This window comes from Pygocentrus nattereri, chromosome 9, assembly GCF_015220715.1.
Source record: "Pygocentrus nattereri isolate fPygNat1 chromosome 9, fPygNat1.pri, whole genome shotgun sequence".
NCBI lineage: Eukaryota > Metazoa > Chordata > Actinopteri > Characiformes > Serrasalmidae > Pygocentrus > Pygocentrus nattereri.
The window spans coordinates 32,424,305-32,438,433 of NC_051219.1; the positions used below are offsets into that span (position 1 = coordinate 32,424,305).

General features: G+C 38.0%; 1 protein-coding gene across 1 annotated transcript in view; it reads right to left on the minus strand.

The window, feature by feature from the left end:
• znf385a (zinc finger protein 385A) overlaps window positions 1–14,129 on the minus strand; it is a 103,126-nt gene that overhangs the window by 40,923 nt on the left and 48,074 nt on the right. The window contains exon 2 of the mRNA XM_017708020.2: window positions 4,114–4,259. Within this exon, the coding sequence (XP_017563509.1) occupies window positions 4,114–4,259 (146 nt within the window). The remainder of the gene's footprint in view (window positions 1–4,113; window positions 4,260–14,129) is intronic.

The window sequence follows — 14,129 nt, forward strand, 5'->3', positions numbered from 1 at the left end:
CATTGGCAAATGCTATTATCGTGGTTAGAAAATGTGGTGTGTAACCATTTCCAAGACCTAATTCCTTCAAGTTTTCATATGCAGGCAATCCCCATTCCTTTCACTTTCCCTGACAGATTCCAGACACTACTCAACCAGAATGCCTCCAGCAGGGTTAAAGTGCCTCAGTCTTATACATCAGTAACTCATTCGATTCAAGTAACAGTTACACAGAAACAGCCTAAACTTCTAGTCTGTTCAGTGGAGAAGCTTCATCAAGTGGGGCCCAAACAGAGAAACTTTCTCTCTTTGGCTGTTTATACAACCTTTCCCTATCCAAGCAGCCTGGACCAAGACACAAAACTAATCATTTTAAGTACATTGTGTAGATTCTACAACGATTTTGCTGGTCAAGACTTCAGGCACCAATGGAAGGAGTACATTTCTTTCCATAAACTGTGAACGACTTTCCATAGGAGAGTTCATGTTTCTGGATAAAGTCTTTGAATTTACAATCTTTGAATTTTTTTACAGTGGAGATTTCATTAATATTACAGATATTAAACTTTTAATAAATACCACAGTGTGTATGTACAAACCCAATTCCAAAAAAGGTGGCACAGCATGTGAAATGCTAATAAAAACAGAAAAAAAATATATAATTAGTAAAAACTCTTTGATGTGTATCTTATGTCAAAAACTTTATCTTATAAACACTATTGTTTTGTAAATATATGCTTAGTCCAAAGTCAATGCCTGTGACACACTCTGAAAAAGGCAGAAGCATGTCTACCATTTCCTTTTGACAACCCACCTTTCTTTTTAACAATACTAAGAGGCAGGGAATGTGGCGTTAAAATGTGCTCAGCATTATTAGTGCAAGTTACCAACTAACACCTCCGATACTATGACAGACCCTGATTTTTTTTTTTAACTTTACACTGCTAACAATCTGGGTGGTCCTTTTTCATTTCTGGCCCAAAGAACATCCATTATTTTTTAAAACAGTCTGAAAGGTTGTCTGAGTACCACATACATTTCCACAGTGCCTTATCTCAGATGAACTTCAGTCCAGAAAACATTTAATAATGTTTCTAGTCTTAAACTGTCCCTGTCACAACTTTTTTTGGAACATATTACAGACATCAATTTCAGAATGAAAGCATATTTAGAAAAAACAATAAAGTAAAACAGTACATATCTTGTTTTGTATTGTTTTTGTCCAAATACAGATCAAAGAAGATGCATAAGTTACTGCTTTCTATAGTTTTTATTTGCATTTTTCCAACTGTTCCAACATTTTTGGAATTGGGTTTGTAGGAGAGAAGGATTTGAATTTGACAAAAAGTTATTGTTGTGCACATTCTTTGCCAAGTTTTAGTCATTGCCTTACATCAAAATAGAAAGTGTTATAATACCTAATGTAAATGTAGTGCATTATGAAATGTAATATGTTATTATGTAATTACAAAGAAAATTGAAAGTCATAATTCTCAACTTCTAAGGGTTAAAGACAGAATACCTTAAAACTAAGGGATTGTATACGCATTTAAATATCTACCACAAAGCAAGGCGTACGCTGTAAAATTTCTACCTCATGCTTTGGTTTCAGGGACACACAACGTGTGCTAATGAGTGCAGACTGTCTTATCTGATTGCTAAGTGCTGCAGTCTCAGAGCCACTGTCCAGGTGTGCTGTCCTGTTGCAGCAGAAAGCCCAGTCATTAATACCTGTGAGGGGGAATTCTTGTAAATGTCAGTGTTCCATTAGGCAATGGCGCAGGCACTGCAGAGTGTTTTTTCAGTGGCGCATGTCCTACAGACGGAGGTCAGTGTGTCCTCCCAGCTTCTCCAACACCCCCATCTGCTGGGCAGCAGGCACATTTCCCCCATCTTCCTCTCCCTGTCTCTACCGATGTGGCCCTCTGGAGCCATGACTGCAAAGATTTACAGCCTGCCGCAAAGTTAAAACTGCAACAATCTACAGATGCCTGTCCCTGAACACACTTTACCCAAAACTATAACTGAAAGAGACCAACACAATCATAAGCTCTTACTCATTTATCTCTCTCAACATTAAAACATCATTTGGCATCTTATTACATACATAATTTATAGGTTATGGGAGTAAAATGGGCAATTTTGAGTCACTTGGTTTAGATTTGTCAAGTTGGCACATAAAGACAGTATTTCTCCACTTTCAGACACAGCCAAAGGGCATGACATATTTTATAGTGGCAACAAGTGCTAGCATACAACCAAGCCAAGCCCCAAATCGCAAATCAAAATGGACTTCTATACACTCCCAAAGCCTCAGGCATGCTTTGCTCAGACAATCTGGCTGTCGTTATCGTTTTGCTGACCAGGAGCTTCATTTGCATTGCAGAACACAATCTGGGAAAAATGCACCATGTGGACAAGGAGCAGGAGTGCTGAGAGAGAGAAATGGCTAGCACTGGAACCGAAATGATTAGCCATAACTCTCACTTTATTATTCCAGACCTGGCATAAATCAATGAAAGCGACCAACGCAGACAAACACCCCACAGACATTTGAAAAGGTACAGGCAACAGTTGACATATTGGACATAGGAAAGCATCCCTGGGTGGCATGATGGCATATTTTAAGCCACACTGTTTCTGTCTATTCTAACTATGTTGGTTGCTCATGCTGATAAATCTACATACTGAAAGCTGACACAATATGTCTGAATCAGCAGAATGGTTCAATGATGTAGGGCAATGTGCTAATAGTTTATGTGCATTCATTCAAGACCTCTGACATGCTAAAATGAATGAGCAGGTTTTGGAGATGGATCTTTACAACCCATATGAAGAAATATACAGGGAAGAAAAAATATTTATCAAAAAATAAAACATAACACGCTCAATGGATAATGATAGTAATTAATTACTTGAAGTAATACACTTCATCAAATGTTCAATTGCTTAATTACTTCCCAATATTTTGAACAGTAATTTTCCCAAAAGAGCATTATGGATGTTGTTACCAGGCTTTTGGTAGAATGTCTACGCTCTATATTCTTTGTAACTAGAGCATAGTCTGTTTTCATTAGAGTAGGCTGCTCAACCCATCAGACAGCTGACAGGCCAACAGGTAACATTCAGAAACAGGCTATAATATGTTGGACATATATTGCTTTTAAAGGAGTTATGGTAAAACAGAAAACACAATTTAAGAATACGTTACCTGAACGCCAGCTTCAAGTTTCAAATGTCCATGTTTAAATGTGTAAAATAGACTGTAAAATTTACAGCAATTTACTGGCAGCAGAGCTGCAAGTAAGTACCTGTATATTTACAGTAAAATAAATGTAGAGCTTATACCTGGTAAAGTACTGTAAAATATTAACAATAATAACCTGTAAATATTTTACAGTTTTTTACTGCATATCTGCTTTACAATTGCCTTTACAATTGTCTGGTAAGTTACTGTAAATGCTCTAAATTCCCAATCCTTTACAATATAAGCCTGTAAAACAACAAACCAGTATAATGACTTCACACTGTTCACCCTCCTACACATTTATATTACACATGTGGTGTTAGGGTGAACCTGTGGGGGACCTGTGCGTGTGTGTGTTTGTGTGAGGGTGCACAACATGGACAGGCTGCTGACTGGCTACAGCTGCTAAAGAATAACTGTATGCAGGCCACTTTTTTTCATTTTAAGCATCTGGTACTTTTACATAAACTGTTATGGCTGTATTGCTTAAAAAAAAGAAAAAAGACAATAATATGGTGGATCAACCAGACCACTGAGTAACAAAAACAAACACCACACAAGGGTTAAAATATGAAACAGTAATACTAGCCAACTGAAATTTTACCGTTACTGACTTTGAAAATGGTAACCATTTAATATTATTATTTAATAAATGATGCATGCCTTTCTTGTCCAGAACATTGTTTTTACTGTTTTATTGTCTTTAATATACTATTGTATAAATCGTTCCTCCAGTCATGTTTGTGTATTGACTGTTATTTTAAAAATCACTCTGATGTGTAGGAAAGTGATTGAATTGAATCATGGTGATTTAGTTGAACATTTCATGATTCATTCAATCATCCCTGAAGAACCAGAATCAAACTGAATCATTATGAGGTGCTCACAGTGTTAAAATTGTGGAAGAGTCCAACGCTATGAGGCGGTGGCGTCTCCATGGGGAACTGCAGGAAGGGCTTCATGTCCAAATGAGGCTGGATGACTGTGGGGGTCCTCAGGAATGCTGGGACTGCCCCCGTTCGGTTGATACTTCCTGTAAACAACAAAGGAGAAGTTGTTATGGGTTGCTTTTAACCTCTGGGAACACAATTATCATCATTGATCCTGGGCTGGCATGCATGGAGAGGAGTAATGAGGATGCTGGAATAAGTAGCTGTTCCGAAGAAGCACCTTTTGTCAACATTCGGCACATAACTGTAAGTCACATGTTATGAAACAGCCTGAGCTACTGTCACTGTCATCTGCCTCTCTCTTCCTTCCTCCCCCTCTCTCTTTCTTCTTATCCCCTGCCACCAGTGCAACCTTGTGGATGAGTCTCTGAAAGGAGCCACTCTTCAGAATGCAGCTTTAGCAAGCAGTTACTTAAAGCTGCTTAATTTTCACAGCTGGATTTTCCTCGCCTCCAATTCCCTGCAGTCTTAAATCTCTTCTCACTTCTCTGTCTCTCTCTCTGTCCATCTATCTCTCTCAGCCTCTTCCTTAAACTCAGACTTTTTTTTCCCTATTACTGCTTCTCCTTTATGATGGTTTGTTAGGCTTCTCCTTCCCTCTCTTGATTTTGCAGCAGTTCTCAGATTGCTTCTTAGTGAGGGCCATCAATGGATGGGGCTGAAAACAGGGCTGCCATTGCTGGTGTCACTGTCACTGAGGAGAAGAGAAGAGAAGAGAAGAGAAGAGAAGAGAAGAGAAGAGAAGAGAAGAGAAGAGAAGAGAAGAGAAGAGAAGAGAAGAGAAGAGAAGAGAAGAGAAGAGAAGAGAAGAGAAGAGAAGAGCCTAATTGTAAGTCTGCTGGTTAGAGTATGTGTTCCAGAAGACACTGTGAGGCTCTAGTGGTCGTGACTCCCTCACACACTCCCTCAACCTCACAGCTCCACACATTCAAACACTGCAGGTAGACTGAGACTGAGCCTGAGAAAAGCGCTCAGACACAGGGCGCTAAGGGACTGTCCCTGCAGACCCTGACCGCAGCCTACAGCACAGTGCCCTCTGAACCGCAGCACACGTCACTGCTGCTGCATTTGTCATTGCAATGCGGCACTGGCATCACACCGAGAGTGCAGCTCGACCAATCAGAGACAGAGATGATGCCAGCCTCTTTAGTCTGTAATGACGCCAGCTGTGACACACAGAGAGAGAGAAGTAAGAGAGAGTTAGGGAAAGAGAGAAGAGAGAGAAATTAAAGCGAAAGAGCAAGATAGAGAGAAAGAGAGATAAAGGACTGAGAGAAGTGAGTGCTAGTGGGAGGAGCAGTGTGTGTGTGTGTGTGTGATGGGCAGGCTGAGTGTACAGCTGTCCTTGCAGTCACAGTCATACTGTGTGTGTGCGTGTGTGTGTGTGTGTGTGTGTGTCTGTGACAGTGCGCCAGTGTGTATAAATCAGGTCCCGGCTGCTTCCTTGACCTAGTGTATAATTACCTCATTAAATTAAAGCACCCTTTCGGGACCTGGCTCTCATAGTAAATCACAGTCAGCGCACGTGTGGGTGTGTGCATTTATAGATCATCGCTGTCATAACAAACTTTACATAGCCAAAACTACATTTCATGGAAAGGAAAAAACATTTTTAATATTAATATACTTAAATGCAAGATTGGTTACAGGTAATTCGGGATCATTTCCATGCAATGTTGACACATCGTAAAGAGTAGGTGGACAAAAACAGAGTTAACAAAGGTTTAACAAAAACACAGAGGCAACTCATTAGGGTGGGAACAAACTGATTGTGAAATTTCTAAACCAATCCAAAGCTCAAAGTTGGGGGCGTGGGTGCGCTTGTCAATACTGTCAAATGCACAACAAGCCCGTCATTAGACCAAGGCTATAACATAAATAGTCTTCCTGAAAAAAACAAAATAAGCATTATAAATAAACGATAACACTTTACTGGAAGGGTGTCTACATAACATTAATAACAGCTTACATAAAGACTTCATAACACGTTCATGAACATTTAAATCAACATTCATAAAGCAAACTTTTACATGATTATAAATATGAAAGTTATTTTTCAGGGGCATTTTTCATAATAAAAGTTGTAATTTTTTATTTGCAAAAACTATATTAGTTTCAGTAAAACGCCTCATTTCTGGACAGTCAAAATAAAAATGACCTCGCTTTACCCCTTTGGTCATTAAATGCAAGGGGTAAAGCAAGGTCATTTTTATTTTGGCTGTTTACAAATGAGGCATTTTACAGCAGGTAATGTGCTTTTTTTTTTAAATAAAAAGCATTTTAGCAGATACATTTTTTATTTAAAAAAATGTATCTCAGTAAAACAACATAGTAGTTGAACATAGACATAATAAATGTTGATTTAAACATTCATTAATATGTTATGAAGTATTTCTGAAAGATGCTATGAATGTGTTATGTAGACACCCTTCAAGTAAAGTGTTACACAATTAACCTGCAGTGGGAATGCGGGTCCATTAGCCAACAACAGCATTTGCTAGCTATTTTTTTTATTATTATTATTTTCTTATTGACTACTTCAGATTTTAAAAGAGCACAGACTAGAAGAATTTGTGCTAATTTTAGAGGGGACACTCTTATTAGCAGCAGATTTAGCCACAAATCAGCACCAAGAGTGTAACATGTTGTATTCTTGTTCTGAGATGATGTCTGGCCTCGTGAGACTAATAAGAGCACATGGTCGAATGACCGAACATAAAATAGCACTCACACAGTGGAGCAGGGCTAACATAACGGATTAGGTTTAATTATCACAAGAGCGTTACATATAGTAAAAAACACATGCACTTACAAGGTTTTCACGAGACAGTGTACATAGAAAATTATATACATTAGAATAAAGTCATATTCATCATTCAAATAAACATAAAAACAAAAAGTAACAAGAATTTCTTGGGTCCATATTTTTCCTTGACACCTTCACAGCCACAGAGACTTGTTAATATCATCAATTACATCATGAGCACAATTTAATGAAGGACTGATTGGTCAAACCAGGAGAGGCTTGAAAATGGTTTTATATATATATATATATATATATATATATATATATATATATATATATATATATAATTTTCTATCAATTCATTTCTATCAATTTTGTCTGTTCAAATATTAGCACTTTTCTCAGCAAATAAACACATACTACACAAATAATTAGATTTTGAAAATGTGTCTTGGGTGCCTAATACCTGCACACAGTACTGTACATAACCAGACATAAAAAGCACTCACATGGCAGCACAGAGTCATATGGAGTGTATTAAGTATAATTAGCATAAGAGGGCTACATATAGTAAAGTAAACAAGTAAATAAATAAATAAATACAGCTGTCTCAGATCAGAGGCTTTCTTCATCAGCTCAAACAAGGGAGCTGATTAGACTCCGACAGCACTGCTAGATCCTCTGCTGACGGACAAACTGCCTTGATGATAATACTGCAGTCTTAACAGCCTAATCAAACCCCCATAGTGCCCAGCAGCTATGTTGTTTTGCCCCTGGACGATCTGAGCTCTTTCCTAACTGGCCCCCAGCAACCCGATAGGGGCACGAGCGAATGACAGACAGGGCGGTCTGGGGGCAGCCTTTAGAAGTCGTTAAAAGCTTGTGACATGCCAAGAATCCTGCAACACACACGGAGAACATAATCACAGCTCTTAAACAGACCACGCTGCACAGACCGAGCCAGGAACCGCAATGCTGTATACAAATACAGCTAGCGAGTGATGGGCTGCATATTCATACAAACTCATGTGCACATGGTTGCTAAGTGAGTAAAGTATATTTGATCAGCAGAGGTACTGACAAGTGAACAAATGAAGTGAAAGATGAAATTGAGTTGACATAATGTATTTTCTCATAATTGTAATGAAATCTTGCATCTCTGCAATGTTTTTTTTAAATAACCAGAAAAAAATCTGTTTACCTTAATATTAACTTACATGTTAATGAGTGTTAACCCCTTAACATTCCAGCTTTATTTCATACAAAGGCTTATTGTTCAGTAACCACAGGGACTTGCAAACTAACGGATCCATTCTTAGGTTATAGAAGTCTGTGATAAAACTTGCCAGAGGCCCCATGGTGTTATAATATAATATGGTCCATATATTCTCTACACATGCCAGAGCAAAAAAAATCTATTTAACCATATGGGTTGTGGGAAGCACATTTTTATCACTTGTCACATTAAATATAATAATTTAATTTATCTTTTAGATTTCTAACAAAACAGAAAAGTCCAATTTGATTGCGAATAAAAGTATTTAAAAATGTATATACTGTATATATACAGTCATGTACAAAAGATTGATTACCTCAGGTCAAATTATATGTTTTGTTGATTTTCTAATTGTCAAGACCTCCAATATATCAGCCTTCAAGGCACAATAACAAAAACAGTCTTTTTAATTTTAAAGGATAAAGAGACATTGGAAACAAGTTATGTAAAAATGTATCATTTTTGGCCACATAAATGTTATAAGTGGACCTCAAGGCAGAAAAAGAAAATAAAATGGCAGGATATAGGATCTTTAAATTCATCAGATAAATGATAATTGTGCATGGAAATATGCGGAAGGAGGACATGTTAAATTATTTCATTTAGTCATCGCCCACTCATCCTCCTGGGTGATGGGGTGCTGGAGCCTATCTAGGCAGAAGGCAGGAAAAACATCCTGGACAGGCCATCACAGGGCAGGCACACAGACATACAAATGCACACACATTCACACCTAGAGGCAATTTAGTATCTCTAATTAGCCTGACTGCATGTCTTTATATAGTGGAAGGAAACCGGAGCACCCAGAGGAAACCCACATAAACATGGGGATAACAGTCAAACACCACACAGAGGCCCTGGACACTGGTCGCCTGGCCGGGGAATAGAAACCTGTGAGATACAATCGTACCACTCTGTTTGATCAGGGGTGCACAAACTTATGCATATGCCTGTATCAACTGGGTACTGTTTGATGATCATACAAAATAAAACTTTACAAAATGTTTTCACTTTAGACTAATCAGAATTAGTTCTGTGGCCTGTTTCCGTATCATACTAAATGTAGTTGTTGGACACTAATAGGTAATTGTATGTCTTCCTGTTTACTTATTCTTTCCAATAATCATAATGCTGTAATATGTTTTATTCACACATTTGAATAAAGTAAATTCCACACATTGCTCCTTTAACTGCACAGGTTTCCAGGTACTAGTACGAAAGATGTGCTCAGTGCGGCTTGGAAGGAGGATTTGGGAGCCGCTATTTGGTGTGAATAACAGAAGCACAGTTCTTTAATGTGGGGGGGTGGGGGGAGGTGCAGTGGATTTATAAATAGAGAGAAGGGCATGGGAAGATCAAAGGCACTGGAAAGTGATTCACCAAACTGAAATAATTCCGGGTCTGCTCGGCCCTGATAAATGGAATAGAAGACATTTGTGCTTTTCTCTAATACTCCAGTCAGGCAATCGTGTTTCTTAGTTGGCGCGTTTGTCATTCGCGCCAAGCTTGCATAGAATAGGAGAGGCAATAGTGGAAGGGGTAAAGATTAAAAAACAATTGGAGATAAGCTGTGATCATCACAGAGTCAAAAAAATAAGACACTGTGGGTTAGAAAAAATACTACTAATAAATAACTCAAACCACCTTTTGTTCCCCACATACAAAAATGCCTAATGTAAATATCAGTTTATAGTAATTACCCATTCATTTGTATAGGCTTCAGATTAATAACTGAGTAATAAGCCCCCACTTTACTAGGTTAAAGGAGAATTTCACTCAGTTAACTGTCCACATAATTCAAGCTCTGAAACATATATAAAAGGCATTCAGTGCATATTAATGTGAAATGGTTCACTGTAGCGAAACTTATCACATCTTACCAATTTAATGTTAAAGAAGTTTTGAAAAATTGTCAAAATTTAAACCCTCAGGGCCAATATAATGGTGCTTGCTTCAATTTCTGAAGAAAATATGGTCAACTTTGCTTTTATTTTTTATAAACCATTTGAAGAACAAAAGCAGCCTTTGACAATGTATGAATGGGAGAATCTGATACAGATTTGTAAGTTTCTAAGTACAGATCAGATGAAAATCTGATACAGATTTTTATACAGTGGTGGTGATGGCAACCAGGGATCATAATGTCTACAACACAAATAGGCATTTTATTTACTATCCAAAATGACCAGTGAACCTTTTTCTGGTTTCGTATATAATACTGATATTGTAGAATGGTGGTAAATCTAAAAAAGTGGTCTTTGGGGACTATTTGACCTTATAATACCATGAATATATCTCACACCACTCCAAATGACTTTGTGTACATCTTAAATATATTATTACACAGAAATTTCTAATTAATTCTAATTCTACTTAATAACTGAAAGATAATCCTGCACAATTTGCACATGTGTACAAGCAAATTTTGCTGGACTTTCTCAACTATCTGAACTCCATCTCATTAACTAGCTGACCAGCTCAGATGCGAGAGGTCAGTAGTTTAATTGGGTGAGGTGGGGCAGAAATGAGTGCAGTTGTGTCTTCAGGTGTAGAGAGAGTCACCCGGGGGAGCAGAGCCACAGCACCGGGCTCAGGCAGCCTGCTCCCCTGTGCAACATTACAGCAAATCATTATTTGAATACATGGGCTGTTTTGTAGTGAAGGGAGTTGGGAGCTGTACTCCCCAACCACTGACTGCGCTGTCTTTGTCCTTCAACCACCCACAACCCCACTCCTCTCCCTCACTCTCACTCTCTGCCTCAGACATATAGGGGGAAAGGAAAGAAGATAAGAGAAAGGAATGAGAGAATAGAAGAGAAGAGGAGGAAGACAGAGGGATTTTAGCTTTGGATTAATGTGAATATGATTAATGTGAACCCCAGGTGAGAAGCAGTGACCCTGTACAAACTGTAAAGAGAAAGAGAATGAAATGGCAACATCTCTCACCCCTGCAAGGCCCTGACTGAGCACCCTCCATGCAATGTAGAACTGGTGCAGCTATAGTCTCAGAAAATCAGGCCAGTGAAACCATCGCTTGAAAGAAAAACTACCTTTCGTGGGTGGGCAATAAGATGATGTCATATCATCATGATCTTCTTAGTATATGATGGGTATCATCAGTATTTCTAGAATACTTTGTGTTTATGTTACAAGTTGGTCACAAACCTCTTCAAGTATGGCGATGTTGGATTTATACTTTATTATATCTTATTATACATTATATTATGTATTTATTATATCTTCCACCCTCACTCAGGCCTCACTTGGGCTTTGTTCAGACGGTAGGTAAAAGTGGCCCACATCTGATTTTTTTCTTCATGTGTGACACAGATGTGTGTCTATGTGTAAGTGTGAACAGCAGAAACACTGTGAAGCTGACATTGTCAATTCCAATATGAGATGCTTTCATATGTGGTTCTGAAATCTGATCTGTATCCAATCTGCAGCAATGCAATTCTGTCTGAACAACCAGGTAGGAATTCATATGACTTTAAAGTCAATCCAACTCAACAATCGCCATCATTTCGCACTGCCAAGATTTCAAATATTTATTAAACTGATGTTTTGTACTAAAAAATTAGAAGGCACTTATCGCAAAGGTGAAAAGGTCTGAAAAGGTTATGAAAGAAATGGTTGAATGTGGCCGTGGGAGAACGAGGCTGCAGCGTCAGAGAAATGCCTGAACACAACATTTAAAGAATGCAGATCAGTTTAGGAGCTGATCTGTTCAGACTGAAGTTGCACACAGGTCACATTTAAAGGATAATGTGAAAAGCCAAACAAAACGATCATATTTGGTAAGAAAATCTGATTTGGGCCACTTTTACCTGCTGTGTGAACATAGCCTTATTCACCGCGTGAATTTATGCAGGACATGCCTTTTCACTTGAGTGTTAGACCAGAGCAGCAGGAGCACAGTGCTTATGTTCAGATACACATTTGTCACAATTGCATACAGGAGAGCAGCCACTGCCTTCAGCAAGCAGTGACTTGCTAAATCTTTTATACAAGACCAAATATTTTCAGATGAGGAATTTTAAGGGTCAATGGAGAAATGTCCAAAAGTCTACAGTTAGTATTGCTCCTTGGATTCAATTCAATTTACCTTCATCCATTCTATTTATTTGTGGGAGTTGTATATGGTTTGATATAACACCTTTTTGAAAAGGGTTCTATACAGCACAAACATGTTCTATTGTTACAAGCTTGACATTCTAACAATATTAGAACCTTTTTGGTGCTATACAGAACCATATACAACACATTTTCAACCAAAAGAACCATTTAAGTATGAGTGTTCATGGTTCTAAGCAGAATGACTGTCTTTACCAAAGAACTGTCTTGAAGAACAAACTTTATGATTTAAAAAACTGCAGCTAATTAATCTTTCAGACCTAGTTTAAGTGCATTACTTCAGAAAGTATCACATTTCTCTTATCAATCATAGTGCACACTATCACAAACAGACCTATAACTTATCCTACCTCTAAGTGCAATATCTGCTGCTGACAGAATGGTAGTGTAATACATAAACAAGTTCTGTGCAATATCTGTAATTATTTCTGTGCAATATCCATAATTTATGTGCAATATCCAGCCATTTCCTGCACAGAAATGTGCAATATCCATACAACTGCATGTGTAAACCGTAAATTTGTATAGTTTCTTAATCCTATTTTTATTTTTTATATTTTTCTGCTAACAGACGCCTTGTTCGTTTATTTATTTCTATAGTATATCTTATATCATCATATATATCTTATATATGATGCCCATCTTTGTCTACTTATTCTGCTCTTTATCTGCTTACTGTGTATTCTGCTGTAACAATGCAAATTTCCCCCAGTGGATAAAAGTTTATCTTATCTTATCTTACCTTATCTTATTGCTTCACAGAACTCTAAGCCAAATTATGTCAGTGTCACTCAACAAAACCTCAGTAAAATGCATGTAATACCATGCAGTTCATACCGGACACCAAGAAACACAGCTGTGCCGATAGTTTGTAAAAAAAATTAAGAGTTTGGATGTAAAAAGGTGATTTCTGAGAACATTCTCTGCAAGCATACATCTCAAAACCAAATAGCCAAAGAGGAGGAACTCTGGGTGTGAATGATCCAGAGCCTGGTAGAAATGAGTAATTACTACAGTGGCACACTAAAGTAGGCAGGTGACACCTCCTTCGCTGATCAAATGAATGCTGTAAGTGGGAACATTTGGTGCATATTTGAGAAAGCAATCAGCAGGGGAAGAATCGTTTGCTCATCATCATTATTTTGCCACTGAATGCACACACGGCTGTCTCTTCTGACAGTTTAATTATTAAAGGCTGAGGCTCTGAGCTGCACTATTCTTAACACGTCTTAATACAGGACGCTTCATCTTTTCCATTCACTGTTATTTCAGGCACGGTATTGGTTTGTTTTGCATCGTCATTTGCTATACTGAACATTTTATTATAATTATCATTGAATGTCAAAATCAATTCTAGTGAAATCTATACATTTGTTCTGACACATTTCAAAAATTAGCCCCCAGACAATAATGGATTATTAATTTATTAATGGCGGTACTAAAGGTGCTCTTCATTTGAATCTAATCTCATTCACCTGGCCATTAACTTCTCCTTTACCCTGTCATTTCTAAAGGCTCAACAAATGGAAGCTACAGCATGGGCTCCGAAGCAGCACAACCATATAAGTTGGCCCTAACATTGGGAAATAAGTAGTTTGATCCCACAGCTGATGCCACAGAATAACAGGCATTGCTCTTCCTAGGTGGCCATCCTTCTCCCCCTCCTTCTCCCCTCAACACCCAGTGTATTCACTATTCTCCAAGCATGTTGAGCTGTCCGATGACGCTGTGTTGGTATAAAAATAATGTAATATAAAAATAATGGGTGGAAAATGCTCAGAGACCACATCCAGTTAA